This window comes from Erpetoichthys calabaricus, chromosome 1, assembly GCF_900747795.2.
Source record: "Erpetoichthys calabaricus chromosome 1, fErpCal1.3, whole genome shotgun sequence".
NCBI lineage: Eukaryota > Metazoa > Chordata > Cladistia > Polypteriformes > Polypteridae > Erpetoichthys > Erpetoichthys calabaricus.
The window spans coordinates 29668652-29692718 of record NC_041394.2 but is presented as its reverse complement, the minus strand read 5'-3'; the positions used below and the strand labels follow the sequence as shown (position 1 = coordinate 29692718).

The following is a 24067-nucleotide window of genomic DNA, read 5'->3' as shown; positions in this document are numbered from 1 at the left end:
TCAATGCCTATGTAAAAGCTAAAAACCAGGTTATCTCTTATCGGGACTGTAGAAATTCAATTCCTTTAACCTGTCAGAAGACAACAGGCCTTTTAGTCCCAGAATGCACATGGTTGCTCTTTATTTGCACAGCTTCTAGAGATACAAAACTTTTATTTGCCTTTAACTCCTTCTGCATCCTGCTAAGAGAATGAGAATGTTGCCTTAGTATAAACTCCTTAATTCTTTTCCGAGGTTGGCTCCTGTAGATCAATGTTGCTCATTAACCTTTTTGCCTGCATTGCACACTTCGGATTTCTTTAAATTTACTGCATTTTCATGAGATCACTTTGTCTTGACAATTAATTTATTCCTCCTGAATTATATTTACATGTTCCTCCACTTTTGCATTCTGTAAATTTCTTATGTTTTCTGGTTATTTCAGAAAGAGCAGAAGCCCAAGGACTGACCTTTTAAGGACTTACTAACAGCCTCACTCATTTCCTCTTATCTGTAATTTGTGTCTGGCTGATTAAACATTGTGAAGTCCAGCTTTTAAGTTAACTCTGTTGCCAATAGCTTCTTATTTCAGAATTATTCATTGGTGTAGAACCATGAAAAAGGCTTTTTGAAATCTAATTAAATTTTGTATACTTCAGTTGCTTAGTGGTAATGTCTAACAGATTGGTTTGACAGATCTCTCTCTCTTATTAATACCAGCGGACTGTTTAGTTTATTATTTTCATACAAGTTGTCTTCTGATTATTTCTGTTTATAGATTCTCTCATGTCGCCTTGAGATTTCTTTTGTTGCCTTCTTGTGGACTGGGATAATATTTGCAGCTTTCTTTCTGATTTGGAGTGATTTCCTGAAATGGGTAATAATTCTCTAGAACTGGTAAACCCTATTAAGTCTTTGAGTTTCATTAATCTTCAACACAATGAGGATGTGAGGCACAAGTGATGAAGATTCCTGTTCTGTTAGCTGTTGGATGTGGAGGTATATGGCTAATTGAAGTTTAAAATTTCTTAAACAAATTTTTCAAAGAACTAAGCAGTAGGGATTTAAAATCTGTGCTGAAGTCACAAGCTAATATTGTTGGCTGAATCTTATGTTAGATTGTTATCAGCTGAGCACCTCAATGATTTACTGTGTCAAAGAAATGATAAATCATTATGATCTTCAGATCATCCAGCCCGTGAGATTGCACTCAAAAAAATGAATTGTTCACTTTATGTTTCTAATTTAAAGTTACTTTAACTAAAAATAATGATGTTTTCTGGTATTACTCCCCTTTTTCTTGTTAGTGATTTAAATCTGTTAGCTGCCACACTAACACAGTTAATTTATGTTGAAACAACACAATCAGATTATCTTCTTTGAATAGATGCAGAACCAGTGTCAGGGGATGGATGGATGGATGGATGGATGGATGGATGGATGGATGGATGGATGGATAGATAGATAGATAGATAGATAGATAGATAGATAGATAGATAGATAGATAGATAGATAGATAGATAGATAGATAGATAGATAGATACTTTATTAATCCCAGGGGGAAATTCACATACTCCAGCAGCAAAAAATATTAAATTAAAGAGTAATAAAAAAAAAAAATGCAGGTAAAAAACAGACAATAACTTGAATAATGTTCAACGTTTACCCCCTCTGGTGGAATTGAAGAGTCGCATAGTTTGGGGGAGGAATGATCTTCTCAGTCTGTCAGTGGAGCAGGACAGTGACAGCAGTCTGTCGCTGAAACTGCTCCTCTGTCTGGAGATGACACTGTTTAATGGATGTAGTGGATTCTCCATAATTGATAGGAGCCTGCTGAGTGCCCGTTGCTCTGCTACGGATGTCAAACTGTCCAGCTCTATGCCAACAATAGAGCCTGCCTTCCTCACCAGTTTGTCCAGGTGTGAGGCATCCTTCTTCTTAATGCTGCCTCCCCAGCACACCACTGCGTAGAAGAGGGCACTCGCCACAACCATCTGATAGAACATCTGCAGCATCTTACTGCAGATGTTGAAGGATGCCAGTCTTCTAAGGAAGTACAGGCGGCTCTGTCCTTTCTTGCACAGAGAATCAGTATTGGCAGTCCAGTCCAATTTATCGTCCAGCTGCACTCCCAGGTATTTATAGGTCTGCACCCTCTGCACACAGTCACCTCTGATAATCACGGGGTCCATGAGGGGCCTGGGTCTCCTAAAATCCACCACCAGTTCCTTGGTTTTGCTGGTGTTCAGTTGTAGGTGGTTTAAGTCGCAATAATTTAACAAAGTCCTTGATGAGGTTTCTATACTCCTCCTCCTGCCCACTCCTGATGCAGCCCACGATAGCAGTGTCGTCAGCAAACTTTTGCACGTGGCAGGACTCCGAGTTGTATTGGAAGTCTGATGTATATAGGCTGAACAGGACCAGAGAAAGTACAGTCCTCTGCGGCGCGCCTGTGTTGCTGACCACAATGTCAGATCTGCAATTCCCGAGACGCACATACTGAGGTCTGTTTGTAAGATAGTCCACGATCCATGCCACCAGGTATGAATCTACTCCCATCTCTGTCATCTTGTCCCTAAGGAGCAGAGGTTGGATGGTGTTGAAGGCGCTAGAGAAGTCTAGAAACATAATTCTTACAGCGCCATTGCCTCTGTCCAAGTGGGAGAGGGATCGATGTAGCATATAGATGATGGCATCTTCCGCTCCCACCTTCTCCTGGTATGCGAACTGCAGAGGGTCGAGGGCGTGTTGGACCTGTGGCCTCAGGTGGTGAAGCAGCAGCCGCTCCATGGTCTTCATCACATGTGATGTTAGAGCGACAGGCCGGAAGTCATTCAGCTCACCAGGACGTGATACCTTTGGGACTGGGGTGATGCAAGATGTTTTCCAAAGCCTTGGGACTTTCCCCTGTTCCAGGCTCAGGTTGAAGATGCGCTGTAGAGGACCCCCCAGCTCTGATGCACAGACCTTCCGCAGTCGTGGCGATACTCCATCTGGACCTGCTGCTTTTCTGGCACGAAGTTTCCTCAGCTCTCTGCTCACTTGCGCTGCTGTAATTGTGGGTGGGGATGTCTCTCCTATGTTGGTATCAGCAGAAGGATGTGTGGAGGGTGTAGTACTCCGAGGTGAGAGTGGGTTAGGGTGGTCAAACCTGTTAAAGAAGATGTTCATTTGGTTTGCTCTCTTCACGTCTCTCTCGATGGTGGTACCCCGCTTTGAGCTGCAGCCAGTGATGATCTTCATCCCATCCCACACTTCCTTCATGCTGTTGTTCTGCAACTTCTGCTCCAGCTTTCTCCTGTACTGCTCTTTCGCCGCCCTGAGCTGGACTCGGAGTTCCTTCTGCACGCGCTTGAGCTCATGCTGATCATCGCCTTTAAAAGCCCTTTTCTTTTGGTTCAAAAGGCCCTTGATGTCACTTGTAATCCATGGCTTGTTGTTAGCATAGCAGCGTACAGTTCTTACTGGAACTACAATGTCCATACAGAAGTTGATGTAGTCAGTAGTGCAGTCAACAACCTCCTCAATGTTCTCACTATGTGATCCCTGCAGGATATCCCAGTCTGTAGTTCCAAAACATTGTCTCAGAGCATTCTCAGCCTCCGGGGTCCACTTCCTGAATGATCGTGTGGTTGTAGGTAGGACTCTCACTTTTGGTTTGTAGTGAGGCTGAAGCAGAACCAGGTTATGATCTCCTTTCCCAAGCGCAGGCAGCGGGGTGGCACTGTATGCGTCTTTAACGTTTGCATACAGTAAATCAATAGTCTTATTTCCCCGGGTGTTGCAGTCCACATACTGGGAGAATGCAGGTAATGTTTTGTCCAGCGTCACATGGTTAAAGTCTCCAGCGATTAGCACAAGTGCCTCGGGGTGCTGCGTTTGTAACTTAGCAACAGCAGAATGGATGATGTCACTCGCTATCTCCACGTCCGCCCGAGGAGGAATATACACGATGACAACAATGACGTGTCCAAACTCTCTGGGCAAGTAATGGGGACGCAGACTTACGGCCAACAGTTCGATGTCCCTGCAGCAAGTGGAGATTTTGACTTTAACATGTCCAGAGTTACACCACCGTGTATTAACATAGAGAGCGAGTCCTCCTCCTTTGTGCTTCCCACAGGTACTTGCGTCTCTGTCCGCTCTAACTGTGCTAAACCCAGGTAGCTCCACATTAGCATCTGGGATGGTGTTAGTTAGCCACGTTTCGCAGAAACACAACAAACTGCATTCTCTGAAGGTTCTGACATTTTTCACCAGCGCAGCCAGTTCGTCGATCTTATTTGAGATTGAGTTCACATTCCCCAGAATAACAGAAGGCACCGAAGGCTTAAAATGCCACTTTCTCGCAAGCCGCTTCATTTTTAGCTTAGTGCCGGCTCTGCTGCCACGATACCGCCTTCTTACCTCGTCAGGTAAATAGGGAACCACACCGGCACTGTTATTTGTTCTCAGCGCTCGAAGTTGAGTACTTGAATAGGCGAGTCTCGGCATGTAAAAATCCATGCCCATGTTGTAAAAGTGTGTCCAGGGAACAAATCCACATAAAATAAAGTGGTAGGAGTGATCAATAAATAAAAATAGAAAAATAAAAGTAGAAAAATACACATACACATATAGTCCTACACGGAGCTGCTGAAAAGGCTGCCACTCTCGGCGGCGCCGGATGTTGTAATTGTCATTACCCACTAATTTTATGCTAATCTTACACAAAATTAATAGTCTAACTCTCAAAACATGGTATTTCCACTTTCCCTATACAGAGTTAAATTAAGTTGATTTTATTTAAAATAGTCAAGGTTTATGTACAGGGCTATCCCATATTTGAATAAAGTGTGATGTTTTACATATTTGCAAGAACCTTCCCTTTTGTTGACAACACATTCTGAGGGATCCTCACACCTTTCTATATTTGAAAAGAAAGTGAAAGGCTTGGTAAATTGATTTTTTTCCCCCCAAATGCTGTGGGTTTTGTAGGGTTGAGGAAGCCGATTTATGAGCCTTTTTTTATATGCATTGCCCCCTCTACATCAGTAAAGCATTTTTTATTTGTTTCCAAAACAGCAACTTAAGATGGCATGAAAAAAGCAGTCACTAAAATATAATTTCATTACCTTATGTGGTAATAATGTAATGACTGCACTCTTAATAAACTGAACAGTATTGATATAGTTTGAAAATTACACAAAATGTAATTCATTAGTATTGCTATCTACAGCTAAGTAACGAAAATGATGTGATGCACTGTTTCTTTAGTCCATTTAATTCTATCCATCCATTATCCAACCCGCTATATCCTAACTACAGGGTCACAGGGGTCGGCTGGATCCAATTCCAGCCACACAGGGCGCAAGGCAGGAAACAAACCCCGGGCAGGGCGCCAGCCCACCACAGGGCACACACACACACTAGGGACAATTTAGGATCTCCAATTCACCTAACCTGTATGTCTTTGGACTGTGGGAGGAAACCGGAGCACCCAGAGGAAACCCACGCAGACACGGGGAAAACATGCAAACTCCACACAGGGAGGACTTGGGAAGCGAACCCAGGTCTCCTGACTGCAAGGCAGTGGCGCTACCACTGCGCCACCATCCTCTGTTTAATAAATTCTACTATATCTATCTATCCATCCATCCATCCATTGTCCAACCCGCTGAATCTGAACACAGGGGTCTGCTGGAGCCAATCCCAGCCAACAAAGGGCAGGAACCATTCCCAGGCAGGGTGCCAACCCACCGCAGGACACACACAAACACACCCACACTAGGGCCAATTTAGAATCGCCAATCCACCTAACCTGCATGTCTTTGGCCTGTGGGAGGAAACCGGAGCACCCGGAGGAAACTCACGCAGACACGGGGAGAACATGCAAACTCAACGCAGGGAGGACCCGGGAAGCGAACCCAGGTCCCCAGGTCTCCCAACTGCGAGGCAGCAGCGCTACCCACTGCGCCACCGTGCCGCCTATCTATCGGATTTATTAAATCCAGTAAAATAATAATGTTGAGTTAGTGTAAAGTATATTTGAACAAACTTGACCACATTGTGTTGACTAAGTCATTTAAGGAGACAATACTACAGTAAGCACTTTTATTTCCAATTTGCACAACTCAGTTTTGTGGAAATTGTTGGCACGACAGAGTTAGGTAAACACATCAAGAAATTTTTTGAGTGTGTCTTCAGTATAAAGGAAATACTGATTGCATACTTAGTCACTGGAATAAAGTGTCACTGAGCCATCATTCATACATTTTCTACATCATGTCACTTACTTGCTTAAATCTTAAGGAGCAGGAGAATTGAGTTGCTTTGATTTAGGTTTGTATGAGATGCCACACAGCCACAAAAACAGACATGATTTAAGACTGATGCAGAAGCCACATTGTAAGCATATATTGAGACCTTACACTACATTTGTATAATAACGGATGGTACTTGCCTTCTATGCTGAAGAATTAATAATATCATTACTACTATAATGAATAAAGAATTTCTGGATTAAAGCATTTAATAATTCCACATCTGAGAGCTTACCATTCTTGTATGGCAACACTCTGCCATCCAACCCCACCTACATTTGTCCCCACCCCATCAAGTGTCCTGCAGCGAGGTCCACTGGCTTTGGTGTGCACGACTGCAAGTATTTCACTGCTATGTAATCAGGAGGGGTTATCAAATGAGCAAAATAAAATAAAAAAAAAAATTATATTGTCACACACGTGTGAATAGGGGGCAGCCAGTGGGCCCGACACAGTGCGGAAAAACAATAACGGAGGGATTTGACACCAAGTACTAATGCCTCTTTCTCTTGTTTGTTTATCAAGAAAACAAAAGAATAAAAGAAACACCTCCTGGAACTCCTGCATGAATCCGCTCGGCGCAAGATCCCACAAAACACTCCTCTTCCAGGTTTCTAACATCCGACTCCCATCAATGACCTCACTTCCAGTCCACTCCTGATGATCTCACTTCCATCCTCTGACTGTGTCATCATCTCCGGCTCATCTTTTCAACGTCACCTTCATTATTCGTGTCATTTCCTGTTTCCCTCCATAAAAGCTCCCCAGTAGCACCTACTCATTGTCTTTTGCAAGTCTGTTATGTACGATATCTACTGGGTATCAGTGCTCAAAGATTACTTCAGACCAACTGACAGTATATGGGACGGCATCCCAAACCTTTACCTGTGTTTTCTTCTTCACAATATTATATATGTATATTTTATAACCTCTCTTAAGGTAACCTGAAACGGTAACCTAATTCATAAGTGAAGTCTTGGAGAATGTATCTCCGTTTAAGACAGACAACTTTCAAAGTTCTTTTCAAATGGGAGATTGAGATTTCAAACGTGTGTGCCATCTGCTGTAGCTCAGATTTCCCAAATGAAAACTGAACATTCCTGACAAAATTTCCTTTAAGAGTAAGTGGCAAATTTTGACAAAAATCGGTCCACTTGGATGAGAGTTGTTTCATGCAGACAGACATGGCTATCACAGTACGTGCTTTTGCATTGTATGTGAGCAGATCTAATAACAGTTTTGTGCACACAGCAAAAATCAGTGTTAGTTTGTACATGAAAACAATGTAAGTGTTAATTGAACTCCAGTGATTTGAATGTAAAGAGAGTCCAGTTCTGTCCCACATGCTACAGACGAGCAGTTTAGGTTATTTAGCATCTCCCAATTGACTCAGTATGACTGTGTGTGTGTGTGTGTCTTGTGAAGACTTTGTTTCTGCCTTGCTCTCACTTTCTCACCCTGTACTTTAATGAAAAACTGTTCAGAAGATTAGTTAGATACTAAGTGATAAAACCCAGAACAGTTAAAAAATTAAATTTTATTATCCACACAAATTTACCAAAACAAATTACTTTTACATTGAAATCTGTCAACTACACGAAAAATTGCTAAAAGTATATTTAAAAACTAACATTTTAAGCAATTGGTAATGAATAGTTTATGAGGCCATTTCTTCAGTTACAAGAGCTATAATAAAAAGCCGCTTGTCGGCTCAGTGGATAGATAAATTGATTAATCCCAGAAATAGATTACTAAAAGACCTTCAAAATGTTTTACATCACAGCCATAATAAAACATTATGCCCTCATATAATAGTCTGTTCATATATTCTTTGTTATCTACCGAGGACAAACTAGGAGCTTGTAGGGTTGCGGGATTTTAACAAAGCAACTTTCATCTGAAGCAAGATTAATTTCTTCAGGGTTTCCAGTGGAGCGGAAGGACAAATTCTGTAGGAGAATTGAGAAAAACAGGAACAGGCTCATGCGGGCCAGGCCCTCTCCTATGCACACTCTCTTTCCTGCAAAACAAAAGTTTTATGATTTTATATAACAGAACTAGAGTGATGAAAAATATAGACATTCTAGGATCAATAATACAGTTTATTGCAGATGTTAAGTTGTTAAAGTATTATAGAGAAGAGTTCAAGATAAGAATTATAAGACTGTATACTCTTTTATTTGAACTTTCAAATCTTTGCAGGGGCAACTAGTCTAAACCACACATAAGAGGAAGTACTTGCAAAGTGCTCTTTGCCGCTTAAAGTAGACAAGCAAAATGTCAGTGATTAAATTAAAACATGAAAATGGTAATTTCTGGACTTTCAGTACTTCGGGCAAGTTTATCAAACCATTGGACATCAGCATGCATGTAAGCGACATGACTATTGACAGATTGGATATCTACAGTATGTGCATCCCCGCTGTTTGAACATGAGCACATATCTAACAAAATGGTATTTGACAGAGTAAATCTACAGGTTCTCTCTTTGTGTGCCAACAAAACTTTAAAATGTTAGTAGCTTCAAGTGAAAGTAGGAACACTGAAAAGGGTCAGAATGACCCTGCTGTTAGGCAAACAGCAGAAAACGAAAGAAACGAGAGCCACTTGAACACAGTCACGCATTGGGTGTGTCTGTCAGGAATAGCTGATAAACATGCAGGATTATATTGAGATTGTCACACTTCTTTGCTTCTGCTTTCAGACATTAAGAATGTTAAAACTCTAAGGGAGTAAAAAAAGTTTAAACCCTCTCCCCTACCTTCATTGTTGCTACATCTTGCCAACATGGGGTCTAAAGATTTAGAAGGGGAAGTGGAACTGAAATAGCAATAAACCCTGAACCACTGTCCCGCATACAACTGCACTACTACTGTGGGTCCTTCCCAGACAGGTTAGTGCCATGATAAGAGGACAAAAGTCAAGGTGTAAGATACAGTGGTGTGAAAAACTATTTGCCCCCTTCCTGATTTCTTATTCTTTTGCATGTTTGTCACACAAAATGTTTCTGATCATCAAACACATTTAACCATTAGTCAAATATAACACAAGTAAACACAAAATGCAGTTTTTAAATGATGGTTTTTATTATTTAGGGAGAAAAAAAATCCAAACCTACATGGCCCTGTGTGAAAAAGTAATTGCCCCCTTGTTAAAAAATAACCTAACTGTGGTGTATCACACCTGAGTTCAATTTCCGTAGCCACCCCCAGGTCTGATTACTGCCACACCTGTTTAAATCAAGAAATCATTTAAATAGGAGCTGCCTGACACAGAGAAGTAGACCAAAAGCACCTCAAAAGCTAGACATCATGCCAAGATCCAAAGAAATTCAGGAACAAATGAGAACAGAAGTAATTGAGATCTATCAGTCTGGTAAAGGTTATAAAGCCATTTCTAAAGCTTTGGGACTCCAGCGAACCACAGTGAGAGCCATTATCCACAAATGGCAAAAACATGGAACAGTGGTGAACCTTCCCAGGAGTGGCCGGCCGACCAAAATTACCCCAAGAGCGCAGAGACGACTCATCCGAGAGGTCACAAAAGACCCCAGGACAACGTCTAAAGAACTGCAGGCCTCACTTGCCTCAATTAAGGTCAGTGTTCACGACTCCACCATAAGAAAGAGACTGGGCAAAAACGGCCTGCATGGCAGATTTCCAAGACGCAAACCACTGTTAAGCAAAAAGAACATTAGGGCTCGTCTCAATTTTGCTAAGAAACATCTCAATGATTGCCAAGACTTTTGGGAAAATACCTTGTGGACTGATGAGACAAAAGTTGAACTTTTTGGAAGGCAAATGTCCCGTTACATCTGGCGTAAAAGGAACACAGCATTTCAGAAAAAGAACATCATACCAACAGTAAAATATGGTGGTGGTAGTGTGATGGTCTGGGGTTGTTTTGCTGCTTCAGGACCTGGAAGGCTTGCTGTGATAGATGGAACCATGAATTCTACTGTCTACCAAAAAATCCTGAAGGAGAATGTCCGGCCATCTGTTCGTCAACTCAAGCTGAAGCGATCTTGGGTGCTGCAACAGGACAATGACCCAAAACACACCAGCAAATCCACCTCTGAATGGCTGAAGAAAAACAAAATGAAGACTTTGGAGTGGCCTAGTCAAAGTCCTGACCTGAATCCAATTGAGATGCTATGGCATGACCTTAAAAAGGCGGTTCATGCTAGAAAACCCTCAAATAAAGCTGAATTACAACAATTTTGCAAAGATGAGTGGGCCAAAATTCCTCCAGAGCGCTGTAAAAGACTCATTGCAAGTTATCGCAAACGCTTGATTGCAGTTATTGCTGCTAAGGGTGGCCCAACCAGTTATTAGGTTCAGGGGGCAATTACTTTTTCACACAGGGCCATGTAGGTTTGGATTTTTTTTTCTCCCTAAATAATAAAAACCACCATTTACAAACTGCATTTTGTGTTTACTTGTATTATATTTGACTAATGGTTAAATGTGTTTGATGATCAGAAACATTTTGTGTGACAAACATGCAAAAGAATAAGAAATCAGGAAGGGGGCAAATAGTTTTTCACACCACTGTATGTGGGTCTACAAAAAAGAAGAATCTGAGCATGGGAATAAAAATAATTGGTTTTAGGATAGGGTTTTCCTCAAAACTATTCGACAATAAAACAGATACTCTGATTTTCCCACATTCATTACATTTTTTAACTGCTGTTGGAACCAAACCTGGATGGTGTTCCAATCCACTTTACGGCACATTCACACAGGGTAATTTACAATCAACTAAATCTGCATATATTTGGGGTACTACAGGAAAAATAATATTTAAAAAAGCACACTGGACACTGGAGTGGCCTGACAGCAATGTTAAAATGCTGCCAGCTCCATGTCACTAGTTATATTACAGGCCTCTCACATCTGCTCCAGAAGACTCCCAAAGAAAGCAGAGCAATTCCTGAATGCAGTAACCTTTAATACAGTTCTCCACTGATATAGACCATTCATCCAAAGTTGATAACCAGCATCAGTTTGTTCTAAAAGTTATAACCAGTCCATACACTATTGTGATTGGTGGGAGACGGGAGATAATTCAGTTCATCACCTAACATCCACAGTGGATTCATAAAGTATTCAGACACCTTCTCTTTTTGCCCACTGCATTGCACATTTAATTTTAAATGGGTAAATTTGTCTTTTTCCATCCATCGCTCCTTTACACTCAATAGCTCATGAGGACAAAGTGAAAAAATGTTTTCAGAAAGGTTTGCAAATTGATTAATAACCAAAACCAGAAATCTGCCATACAAGTATTCTAACACTTATTTCTTTGTAGAAGCCTTTTTGGTAGCACTTACAGGTTCAAGTCTTGTTAGGTAAGTCAAGTATTGCACTCTTGGATTTGAGCAGTTTATTCGGTTCATCCTAGAAGATCCCCTCAAGCTCAATTTGATTTGATGGAAGAACCTGTAAACTGCCATCTTTGAATCTCTCCACAAATGTCCTATGGAGTTTAAGTATGGGCAGTGTTGTGCATGAACTAGTTCAAAAGATTTTCGTTCATTGAACAAGCTCATTTTTCTAAGAACAGTGAACTTAATGTAACGTATTTGAAAGTGAAGAACTTGAACGTGAGCTAGTTCAGTTTTATGTGACATTCTGGATCTGGTTTAGGTCCAGATGAAATGTTTTGCCTTACCCTGTAATGTAGGGGTGGAGCTGAATCCAAATACATTTGGATAAGCACAAATAGTGGATTTATATGAATATTTATTTCATACAAATGTTTTGCCATTTATTTATATAATCGGAAAAAATAATGTAAAATCAAATAGGCACTGTCCGTCTCTACTGGCTTGTGCTTAAGCTGCACCCCTTCTGACACGAGCATGCGGTGAAACTCCGGTTTTGCTTTTAGGAAAACATTGTACTTCGCGAGGCCACTTTGTATTTTCCCCATTGGACGCACAATATGTGGCAAATTTTGACCGGCAGCGTAATGGGTTAGTCCACCTACACGCTGGTTCCACAGTTACCATTTGTGTCACATGGTTGGAAATATACTGCTCTATGTATACTTGCATCTATTTAATTTCCCTTTTTACTGGGAGTATATTAGCATATATGGTTATACGTGTTTGTTGCTGGGTATAACTCAAAGTATATTTAAAAAGTCTTTATAATTATTGTATTTTATTCAAGAACACTAAAAGCCTAATATACAGTAAGGCATGCAAAACTGAAAAAAGTAAACTCATGGGTCATTTATTCTCACTACCTTAAAGAATACAAATTGAAATGAACATGAACTAGTTCAAAATTGAAATGATGAACTATGAACGTGAATTTATTCATTTTAATCTATGTGAACTGAACTTTGAATTAGTTCTTGTGAGGTATGAACTTGAACAACACTGAGTATGGGTCACTTAAGGACTGTCTGAGACTTGTCCTGAAGCCTCTCCAGTGTTGTCTTGGCTGTACTCTTCAGATCATTGCCAGGTGGAATGTTGAGCTGTCACCACACTGTGTGAGGTCACATGCACTCTAAAACTTGTATTTTTCAAGTATCTCTCTATTTGGCTGCATTCATCCTTCTAAAAAATCTTACCAGTTTGATTGTCCTTGCCGCTGAGAAGTAAACCCATAGCATGATGCTGCTACCACCATGCTTTACCACAGTGATGGTATTAGGCAGATGATGAGCAGTGCTTGGCTTTCAGACAGTGCTTAGATTTCTGCCCAAATTGTTAATGTTTTGTATCAGAGCAGAGAATTTTTTCCTCATGCTCTCAGAGACCTTTAAGTGTTATTTGGTAAATGTCAAGCAGGTGTTAGCCACTTATCATAAATGCCTGATTGATGGAGTACTGGTTAGACAGCTCTTATTCAGACAGGTTCTCTTCAGTAGAGGTCTTCTGAAACTCTGATAGGGTTAACATTGAGTGCCTGGTCACTTATCTAACCAAGGCCCATCTTGCATGGCTACTCAGTTTCGCCAGATGGCCAACTCTAGGAAGAGTCTTGGTGGTTCCAAATATTTTCCATTTCACCATTGAGGCCACTGACCTTCTTGGAACGCTCAAAGCTTTGGAATCGTTTTTATCCCATTGCCTTGATCTGTGCCTCCCCACAATTTGATCACGGAGGTCTACAGAGAATTCTTTGGTGTTGTTTTTGTCCTGACATGCTGTGTGAATTGTGGAACCTTATATACACAGGAGTTGCTTTTCTAAACAATATCCAATCACTTCAGTTTGATGCAGGTAAACTCCGGTGAAGTTCTAGACAAAAACAGGATGCACCCGACCATAATCTGAAGTGCCGCTGGAAAGATTCTGAATATTTACATGAATGAGAAATTTCAGCTTTTTATTCTAAATGTACAACCCCTTCTGATTTTTTTTGTTTAAATTTTGTCATTATGGGTTATGGAGTGTAGATGAGAAATGGGCAATAATGGGAAATTTTTCCATTTAACGCCTACAGAACAATAAATGTCCTCACAGGTGGCACAGTGGTAGTGCTACTGCTTTGCAGTAAGGAGACTGTGGAAGATAGCGGGTTCGGTTCCTCCCTGTGTGGATAGCGCTTGGAGTACTGAGAAAAGCGCTATATAAATGTAATGAATTATTATTATAAAATGTGCAGAAAGTGAAGGGGTTTGAAAACTTTTTGAATTCATTGTAGAAGGCAGTGGAGAATACCTTACTATGAGAATGCTGCGTAAAAAGGAACTTTTTTCTTTGCTCGAGGACATGTCTATCCTTTTATGTAAAATACAAACTTGAAACGAGAACCTCTAAAGATGCACCATTCTGAAGACAGAAATAGAGAATGTGAAGTTGAAAGGAGGTTTTTGGTTTGTATAAGACAAGCAGCCATCAAGTCGGTCAGATTCTGTATAATTAAGATAGCACCTGCAATTTGTTCTCATTTCTTCCTTATGTTTATACTAAAAATAAGCATTATTTTCTACAATATATAGATTAAGTGTAGCGCAGAGGGATGATTCAGGTTATATGCTTGTGCATGGTTACAACTTACTATTGCAGTGACCGATGCCAGGTAGGCTATCTCTCTTCAATAGTTGTATGTCACTTGTACATCTACTTGCTGAAAGTTATTTGTATAGTAGTAATATATGTTGCAATGGACACAAATTATCTTTAAGATATCATGCCTTTTCATAATCATATACATCTAGATAATAGATACCTGAAATCTATATTCTATTTTAAATTTCTCAATTACTTTTATTGTTTTTGTATATAAAATGTAATTGGATGATAGGACTAGAATATGGATAAGAGTCTAGCAGAGGTTGCAATCTCTCATTATTAATAATGCTTACTATCAAAGACGACAAAAATAAAGCATGATTGAACAACTTTCTTTACCTGTAGAAAATGCTACAAATGCCGGATTCATTTTGAAGCAGCCATTTTCATCCAGGAAGTGATTTGGATTGAAGGAGCGGGGAGTCTCCCAGTACTTCTTGTCATATAGGCAAGAGTGAAGCAAAGGAATTACTGTTGTACCCTGGATGACAATAAAACAAAATTGCAATGATAAAGATTTGCTTTCAAAAAGTTTGAGTTCCTAAAATGTCCTCATCATTACACTATTGTGTGTGGTGTCACACAAAACAGCCACTTTAAAATAAAAATGCTGCATTAATGTGCTCTCAGACATATGGTAAATTCAAATTGCTGAGTCAGAAGTTCCACATGAAAGCACTGCCAACTCGTAAACAACAAGTGCATCAATTCAGTCAAAGCAAAGCTAGTTGTCTGAATTATGACACACAGTAAAACTGCCCTTTCACCTTTGTCTATTTAAAATAAAACAATTTGGTCACTCCAAATGGTTGAAATCCATTTGGAGTGAAACGATACACATAAAATGCTTTTATTTCGTTCTTTATTTCCACAAGAAATGACCTTTAGCTTTCATTGCCTTTTTTGCAAATTAACAAAATCAACAACGAGCTTGCGTTTCTCCAAAAGGTCTACACAGAAACCCACATGAACACACTAAAGAGGGAAGGTCAAACATCACAAGATGGAGCTCCAAATTATCTGTGCACAAAGATGCAGCAATGACTCTAGAGTCTGCTGTTCCATACCTAGATTCAACATGGTCATCAGATGTAAGCATTAACTCAACTTTAGTTTTGTTCGGAAATTTAAATATTTTCTGATTTACACTCTTTGCTATTCTCTAAAAGGACCAAATTCTAGGTTTACCAGAATAGATTTAATCTGCAGTCTCAAATTAACTGACAATTTGAATTCCCATCGTATCACCATTTAAGAGGGGGTTTCGGACGAAGGAGCGACCGCATCTCCTTGGGGTGCATTCAGCCCCTCTCTTCACAATGCGAGCGGCAGAGACATGAAGTGGCTGGCGCATAGCGCATGCCAGAGGGGATGGTAAGAGACGCAAGCATGGGGCGAACCCCATAGTTTAATAATAGTAATAAATTTTATTTAAACTCATTAATGGCTGCTTTTCATTTATCAGAAGTCAGCTTAAATCTATGCTATTTTATTAAGTACTTTTTAATCAAATAATCATAAAATGCATACATTTTTCACTTCTTAAATCATTTTAAAGCTATAGGGTAAACTACTGGTTTAACAAAACAGAGCTGTATTGTTGCATAATGCGTCATACAAACTGCCCCTAAACTCGACAGAAAATTTTACCTAATTTATTAATATATTCATTATGGCTTCCATCAATTACACCATACCTTCTAATTAAACTAAATAATTCTTTATTCTTTTGTGGCCAGCATGATGGTGAAATGATTAGCATAAGGCCATTCCAACAGCAGCAGCCATGTATCACAAACTGCCTACTGGAGAAAACCCCACTGAAGATTTTTGGCTCATCTACACTCTCATTCCTGAATGACTTGGGCACAAAAATGGGTGTCAAACATATGTCTTTTGAGCTGTGAGACAAGAATGGCAATGACTGCATTATAATAATGCCCTATATAACATAATATTTCTAAAATGTGATCTACTGAATGTTAATGTATACTTAATGGTACAGTCATTGTTCTAAAGTGTTACTACATTTTCATATTTAAGTTGGAATGGATTGTCATGTTACCTAGATAGTAACTTGTGAATTTTATAGGAACAATATGAAATAGTAAGCATAATTTTGTTAAATATGGTAGCAGATTTCAAGTGGGAATGGGAGTCTCACCGAAGGTATGGTGTAACCTCGAAAGATTGTGTCCTTGGTGGTAGCGTGCAGTATACTTGTTGGCATGAGATCAATGAACCTCTGGATTTCGTGTATCACGGCATCTGTATAGGGCATATTCTTGCGGTCTTCATAGGCAGGACACCGCTCCCTTCCAATCACTGTATCAATCTCGTGCTGGATCTTCTCTGAAAGATAAAGTATCCGGTCGTTGATTAGATGATATATCCATTCATCCATTTTCCAACCCGCTGAATCTGAACACAGGGTCACAGGGGTCTGCTGGAGCCAATCCCAGCCAACACAGGGCACAAGGCAGGAGCCAATCCCGGGCAGGATGCCAACCCACCGCAGGACACACACAAACCACACACTAGGGACAATTTAGAATCGCCAATCCACCTAACCTGCATGTCTTTGGACTGTGGGAGGAAACTGGAGCGCCCGGAGGAAACCCACGCAGACACGGGGAGTACATGCAAACTCCACGCAGGGTGGACCTGGGAAGCAAACCCAGGTCTCCAAACTGCGAGGCAGCAGCACTACCACTGCGCCACTGTGCCGCCCTAGATGATATATACTTTTGGTTTTGAGTAACATTGTCCAAGTTTCTTAATTTTACCAAAACTCTCTACCCGAATATATACAGTTTTGAAATACATTAAAGTACTAAAGTCAAGATAATGTATTTTTATACTTAGCTGTACCACTCCCTTATGAAACTCTGTACCATGGTTTCTCTTCTCTGTATCCTCGTGTGTCACTTGGAACCACTGCTCTACTGTCAATTTGTTTGCCTGCCATGGAAAGTCATCTCAGAATAAAGAGCACTGGAACAATGGGGTAGAAGGGCACTTTAATCAGATTGGCCAGCCCAGTACAGACTTGGGCGGCATGTTGGCAGAGGTCTCCGTGAACGATTGGGTCTGGCTTGTCTAACTCCTTTTCTACAATTTGGCAGTGATTCTACATTTGGTGGATGGACAGCTATTGTTGTTTTAGTTTTGTTAATTAGTTTCCACTTTGTTTTTGATATATTTGAAAAATATCTACCCTCATACGTGAAAGTTCTGTATTTAGAAAGTGGTATAATCGGGTCTTGCATTTTGCCTTGAGAATTGTCACACTGCTCTGTGCCTGCACTTGGTGAGGTGCGATGTGCCAAAACAAAACCATTTGCCTTATTGTATTGTATTTCTGAGGTGGCCATGATAAACTGTCCATTGAGCTCTGTGAAGTGGATTTTTGTGTATTGTATTTACACTATTTGTGGTACCCATTGCACAACCAAACTACCTGAGAGTGGGCCTTCTGTCTGAATTGCCTTTTCCAAGATCTCTTTCATCAATACCCCCTGCCCCCACCCACACCCAATGTGTGTGTGTGTGTGTCTTTTTTTTGGTATGGGAGTTTTTCTTAGGGAATATACAGAAATAAATAATTGTGTTGATTTGCCTGCTGCAATAGGTACTAATGTTTAGCATTTTGATAATGATATCAAAAATACAATGCCTCACTGTCAGATTTGTGGTTTGTGGGATTTTTGTGTAATTCACCCAACACCCTGGAGTTTTAGGAATGTTATCACTGATCAGAAATTCTGTTAAGTGCTTTAGGCAATCTGCAGTAAGATGGGGGAAGAGTAGGCCAATGCGGGTTTACAGGGACAATTTAATGATCTTATCCCAGCAGAAAAAAAAGCCTGAAGTGGAAGCATCTGATAATTTATAAGCCCCTGGAGTGTGGGGTCTTATGAACACCTTCCCCTTTCAGAATGAACAGCCTGGGAAAAGTTTGTGGCCAATATGAAGAAAGGCAGGGATAGAATGAGGCCAGAGTTGTGCTAAAGAGCTGAATCATTGACACTCCCACTTGTGTAAGAGGTGTGTCAAGGAAAGGATAAATTAGTGGCAGAAGCTCCATTTTTGTAGAAGGTCACGCTGTTTCTTTCAGCCATTCCATTCAAGGGCTATGCCGGACCATAGAGCCACCTAGTAGACTAAGCAAGAACATGAACTACTTGCTATCGGTGTTATATTTTGCCAAAATTCTTACTCTATTTTGGGTACAGCTGGAAACCTTTAGTTAATCTATGACTAAAAAGCAACTTTTTCTCTTGCTTGATGTGGTATTTCAATTGTCTGAGGTTATAGATATCAAAGAAGGGGGAACTTTGAACTACAATAGTAGTTAACTATGACAGTAACCAGGCTAGTTAGAATAAATGGGATTTGGGGCATTTGGTTAAGGTCTATGCAGTAAAGAAAATGAGAACAGGGTTGCCCTAGGACCCTACCAAGGCAAAACACTTGCATTGAATCTTAAGAGTTCATGCAGAAAAGTTTTTAACTGGTGAATTTCATACAGCGATTCTGTAGTGTCTGACTAGGTAACTTTGAGACCTACCCTGGACGTGGGGGTACTTGATGAGAATTAGAAGTCCATAGCGCAGTGTGGTGCTTGTCGTCTCTGTTCCACCCATAAGGAGATTTGAAACTGTTCCATGCAGGTTCTTGCAGTTTAAATACGCATCTGGATTATCATCCTCCTAGGGAAAAAACAGTTGGGTAAAAATCTCATATTTAGTCTTCACTGGGGACACGGCCATTTAAAGTTTTTATTCTCTCCTAGTTGCCCAAATTTAAAATTTAAACATTAGGTAATAGACATTTGCTCCAAAACAGAGTTCAACAATTTTCACACTTTGATGAAACAATATCAGTTTTACGAGAAAACTATATTTGGTTCAGTGATCTCAGCAACTGCAAAATTGGATTTGAAAAGTGTTCTGTTAAATTCCAGTGAAATGTATCTTTTTTCTAGATTTTAAATTTGATTTATCTAATGGGAAAGAGAAAGTGCCATAGCCTATTTGGACAATATAAAAAGTATAGGGCAGGAATCAACCAAGAATTGATTACCAGTCCATTACACCATATGTTCTTGAACACAACTTCCTTTAGTCATTAAAGACTTAACTTTGTGTCTTGATGTTACCCAGCATGTTGTGAAGAAAAAGCTATGCCAAACTACCCATACACATACAAGCTTGAGTCTGGACCCAGGGTCCTGGAGTTGTTGGGTGGGAGCACCTAAATTTACATTGTACTGCACATTCCATTTTGACTTATTTGAAAGAAAAATGATCTTGTCAACCTGGTGTCATTTATTTTTAGTGTTCAGTGATGTCTAACATTGTCTGTAACACAATAGGTTTTTAAATCAATGATTGTAAATTAGTTATTACATCTTTTCACTTTGGGCAATCAACTTGTTACCTGTCCTACTACACTTTCTGATCAAACAGGCCATACCCTAATTTTACTCAATTGTGTTGACCACTTTTGTAAGACGGTTTGGATAAAGCGTTAGACAGACAAATATAAATGTATAAGCAGACTATTGATAAGCATGAAGCATAAGCTCAATCATAGAATGATTCTACAGAAAAGGCAGTAACTAATAGTAGCATAAATGGATCGAGACAAATGAAAAAGATGCATACTAGGGAGAAATCAGGACATTATCTGCTCTGAGTTAATAAGTATTGCTTTCTGGAAACCATCAGTAGTTGACTTTTCAGACTGTTCTCCTGCAATATGCCTGCTCTTTTCAGTTTAAGTTCTGTTATGTATTACTTATTTCATTTTGGGAAAGTTTTTTTTTTCCTTCTCTCGGAAGCCCAATGATCCTTGCTATTTTCAATTGAAAATTTTTCTCTTCAGGCATGATTTTTGCAGTAATTGGTCTCCTAATATTAAATTAGGATTATTTGGATGTTCAGCTTTTCTTGCTCAGCATCTGTGTAAGCCATAGCCAACTTAATGTTTGGGGGATCTGGGCATCTGAGAATCACATTCTGGCTAACATAAAGTATACAATATCTCAGAAGCCCCACCTTTTCCAGTCGGGACCAAATAAAGCCAAAAGCTCCCAGAAGATGGAGGAAAGCAGCCCCACAAATCAGAGCCACCAACACAGACTTGCTTGAGAGTGCTGAATCATTTAAGAAACCAAACAGACTAAGACAACTGTTACACCAGTTGTTCAGCCTTTTTGTATCCTAGCTACCAGTAAAACTGGGTGGCTTGGCTGGCACCCTAACTTTTCGTTGCGACTCCTTTGCCTCCTCATCCTCTTACTCCTATAATGGACTGGCTCATTATGCAGAGTTGGCTTCCAGCTTGGACACCAGGCTACTCCGATAGGCTCTGGCTCACCTACAACCCTAAAGGAAAAGTTGGTCAGAACAGTGATGGATTTCCATAATCTGATCCAACCTCATACATGTTGAGTTTTTTGCTACCTTGCAGCTTTCAAATAGTGGTAATACAGGACACAACAACAAGGTGTTGGGATGCAAGGCAAAAATGATTAAATGACTTAATTATAATTCACCTCCTTCATTTTCAAGATGTAGCTATCTATAAAATCCCGGGGGCTGCCAGCAGTCACTGTCTCCATATGATTCTCAATTATTACAGCTATCTTTTTTTTGTAGTCTTCTATCTTCTGAAGAACAACGTGTTGAGGTCCAGGCAGGAATCTTAGTATATTCGGAAAGACATTGTACAACTAGACCAAAAGAAAAATTTCATTTTAAGAAATAAAACATTTTTCTCAGTACAGTATACCATACAAGAAAAAAATATAATTTTACCTGTGCCAAAGGAGTGCTCATTTGATAAAGAATGGCATTAATATCAGACACCAATCCTATAAAATTTTGATCCTGGTATTCAAAACGCTTTCCGCATACAACTGAACAAATGATATTACACACAGCAGTGCTCAGAAAGTATATGGGATCACAAGGGGAACCTTAAGGAGAAGACAACAAATCTTGTTAACTCAATGCTTTTCTGTTAATTTTTTACTATAATCTACAGTAGAATGAAGTGCTAGTCCACCTGATCAAACATGCATTTACATGGTTTAACCCTGCACCCAAAATTTACTAAACCAAAAACAGATAAATTAATAATAAATGTCCAATGTATCAGATTAAAATAGATCCAGTATGTGACCAAAAACAAATGTGTCAGAAAACGCAAAACTACCACTTAAGGCAAGTGACTGAGCTAAAGATGGCCAGAGACACTGAACTGTTCGTGTAGGTGCAGGTGTGTAACACTATGGCCTTGGGAGAACAGTCTGCTGTTTAAGGCTATTAAGATCACTTGAGTGCATGTCAGTGGGGTCAGATTACTACTTGGGGAGAATCTTTCGTCTGACATTGTTGTCAAAATACCTGCATGTACGGAAGTATGGATTCAGCAATTACCTGGGATGTTTGAAACCACACATGGTAGTGCCTGAAGAACCTGCCACAGTGCAGTGAACATTATAAAAGTTAGTGAGGCTCTGCAGAGACAGAGTGATTTCCCTCAGCTATTTAATCAAGTGCTATGTGTCATGAGGGGATGCCATTTTCAGATTTTAGTTCTGCATTTAACACTATTAATTGCCCGTAAAATAGGTTACTAAATTGAGAAACTTAGACCTTTGCATTTCATTCTGCTCTTGGGTGCTGAACATTTTCACAAACAGACTACAGGGAGTCAGGATTATAAACCATACTTTTTCTACTCTTATCCTGAACCCAGGTGCACCACAGGGTTGTGTGTGGAGCCAAATGCTTTTCACTCTCTGTTTCCTTAAGAGGCATTAGCTCTCTGGAAATATGTTCTTTTTAATTGTGGCGTTTTAATTAACCTGAATTTAAATAATTATAAATAAAAAAGGTATTGTCCCCCACCAGCATTCAATAAGACGGTTACAAGATTTACACGAGAAGTAAAAAGGATAATCTAGCTCTTTATTGACGGGTTCACATGGTATTACAAACGGGAAGCTTATGACAGACATATCAAGCATGTGGGTATCTTGACCTACGCAGCCTGCCATCTTTCGTTGCCACGCTGAACGGATTTTAGCCGGACAGAAGACATAATCTTCTGCCCGGCCTCGGACGGAAGACATACTGTTCCGCCTGGCAGCTTCAAAGTGTTGGCCGTAGGTCCATCCTTATATTCGGGTCGCTCCATATGCAGGTTCTTGGCTCCGGATCTAAACAAGGGCAGGAAAGGACTCAAACCCCACCTTCAAAAATACAGGAATAGCACAATGCCTACATACAGTTCTCATTCTCCCAACAAGGCAAGAGGATAGTGTTCTGACAGAAGACAGAAATATACTAGTCTGTCTTTAGGCTGACTATTCAATTCTCCAGTTGTCCTTTGGCTCTCTAGTCCTGTGCTTGGCTCGGCAATTCTAAATACTGATGCTGTGCCCCTGTACCATATTTGGCCTGCCTGTGTGAATGAGTCCATAACAGTGGGCACAGAGAACAGTGACATTAAACTTAATAAAAACACATAGTACAACACTCTCCTCATGCATGACTGTGCCTCCAATATACTCTTCAAATAAGATTGTTAAATTTGAATAAGACACTAGGTCAACATTACAGATAATGAGACAGCTTACAGGAACGACATTCCATATCTCAACATATCTGGTAATGCTCACGTGGGCAATGACAGTGAGACCTGGAAGGGCGTGATTGGGAGGAATGGCCCCCCAGATCTGAACCCGAGCGGTGTTTTGTTATTGGACTTCTGTGCTCGTCACGGATTGTCCATAACGAACACCATGTTCAAGCATAGGGGTGTTCATATGTGCACTTGGCATCCGGACACCCTAGGCCTCAGTTCGATGATCGACTTTGTGGTCGTGTCGTCGGACTTGCGGCCACATGTCTTGGACACTTGGGTGAAGAGAGGGGCGGAGCTGTCAACTGATCACCACCTGGTGGTGAGTTGGCTTCGATGGTGGGGGAGGATGCCGGTCAGGCGTGGTAGGCCCAAACGTGTTGTGAGGGTCTGCTGGGAACGTCTGGCAGAGCCCCCTGTCAGAAGTAGCTTCAACTCCCACCTCCGGCAGAACTTCAACCACATCCCGAGGGAGGTGGGGGACATTGAGTCCGAATGGGCCATGTTCCGTGCCTCTATTGTTGAGGCAGCTGACCGGAGCTGTGGCTGTAAGGTGGTCGGTGCCTGTCGTGGCGGCAATCCCCGAACCCGTTGGTGGACACCGGCGGTGAAGGATGCCGTCAAACTGAAGAAGGAGTCCTACAGGACCCTTTTGTCCTGTGGGACCCTGGAGGCAGCTGATAGGTACCGGCAGGCCAAGCGGAATGCGGCTTTGGTGGTTGCTGAGGCAAAAACTCGGGCGTGGGAGGAGTTTGGGGAGGCCATGGAGAACGACTTTCGGACGTCTTCGAGGAGATTCTGGTCCACCATCCGGCGTCTCAGGAAGGGGAAGCAGTGCAGTGTCAACACTGTATATGGTGGGGATGGTGCGCTGCTGACCTCGACTCGGGACGTTGTGGGTCGGTGGGGGTAGTACTTCGAAGACCTCCTCAATCCCATTAACATGCCTTCCAATGAGGAAGCAGAGCCTGGGGACTCAGAGGTGGGCTCCCCCATCTCTGGGATTGAGGTCACCGAGGTGGTCAAAAAACTCCTTGGTGGCAGGGCCCCGGGGGTGGATGAGATACGCTCGGAGTTCCTCAAGGCTCTGGAT

General features: G+C 40.8%; 1 protein-coding gene across 1 annotated transcript in view; it reads right to left on the bottom strand.

The window, feature by feature from the left end:
• Positions 1 to 7798: 7798 nt before the first annotated feature.
• Positions 7799 to 24067, bottom strand: part of LOC114648082 (cytochrome P450 2C20-like) — a 32237-nt gene continuing 15968 nt past the window's right edge. Inside the window, exons 4-9 of the mRNA XM_028796892.2 lie at positions 21141 to 21301; positions 20879 to 21055; positions 18887 to 19028; positions 16481 to 16668; positions 14656 to 14797; positions 7799 to 8301 (exon numbers count right to left, since the gene is read on the bottom strand). Coding sequence (XP_028652725.1) covers positions 8120 to 8301; positions 14656 to 14797; positions 16481 to 16668; positions 18887 to 19028; positions 20879 to 21055; positions 21141 to 21301 — 992 coding nt within the window. The 3' untranslated portion in view covers positions 7799 to 8119. The remainder of the gene's footprint in view (positions 8302 to 14655; positions 14798 to 16480; positions 16669 to 18886; positions 19029 to 20878; positions 21056 to 21140; positions 21302 to 24067) is intronic.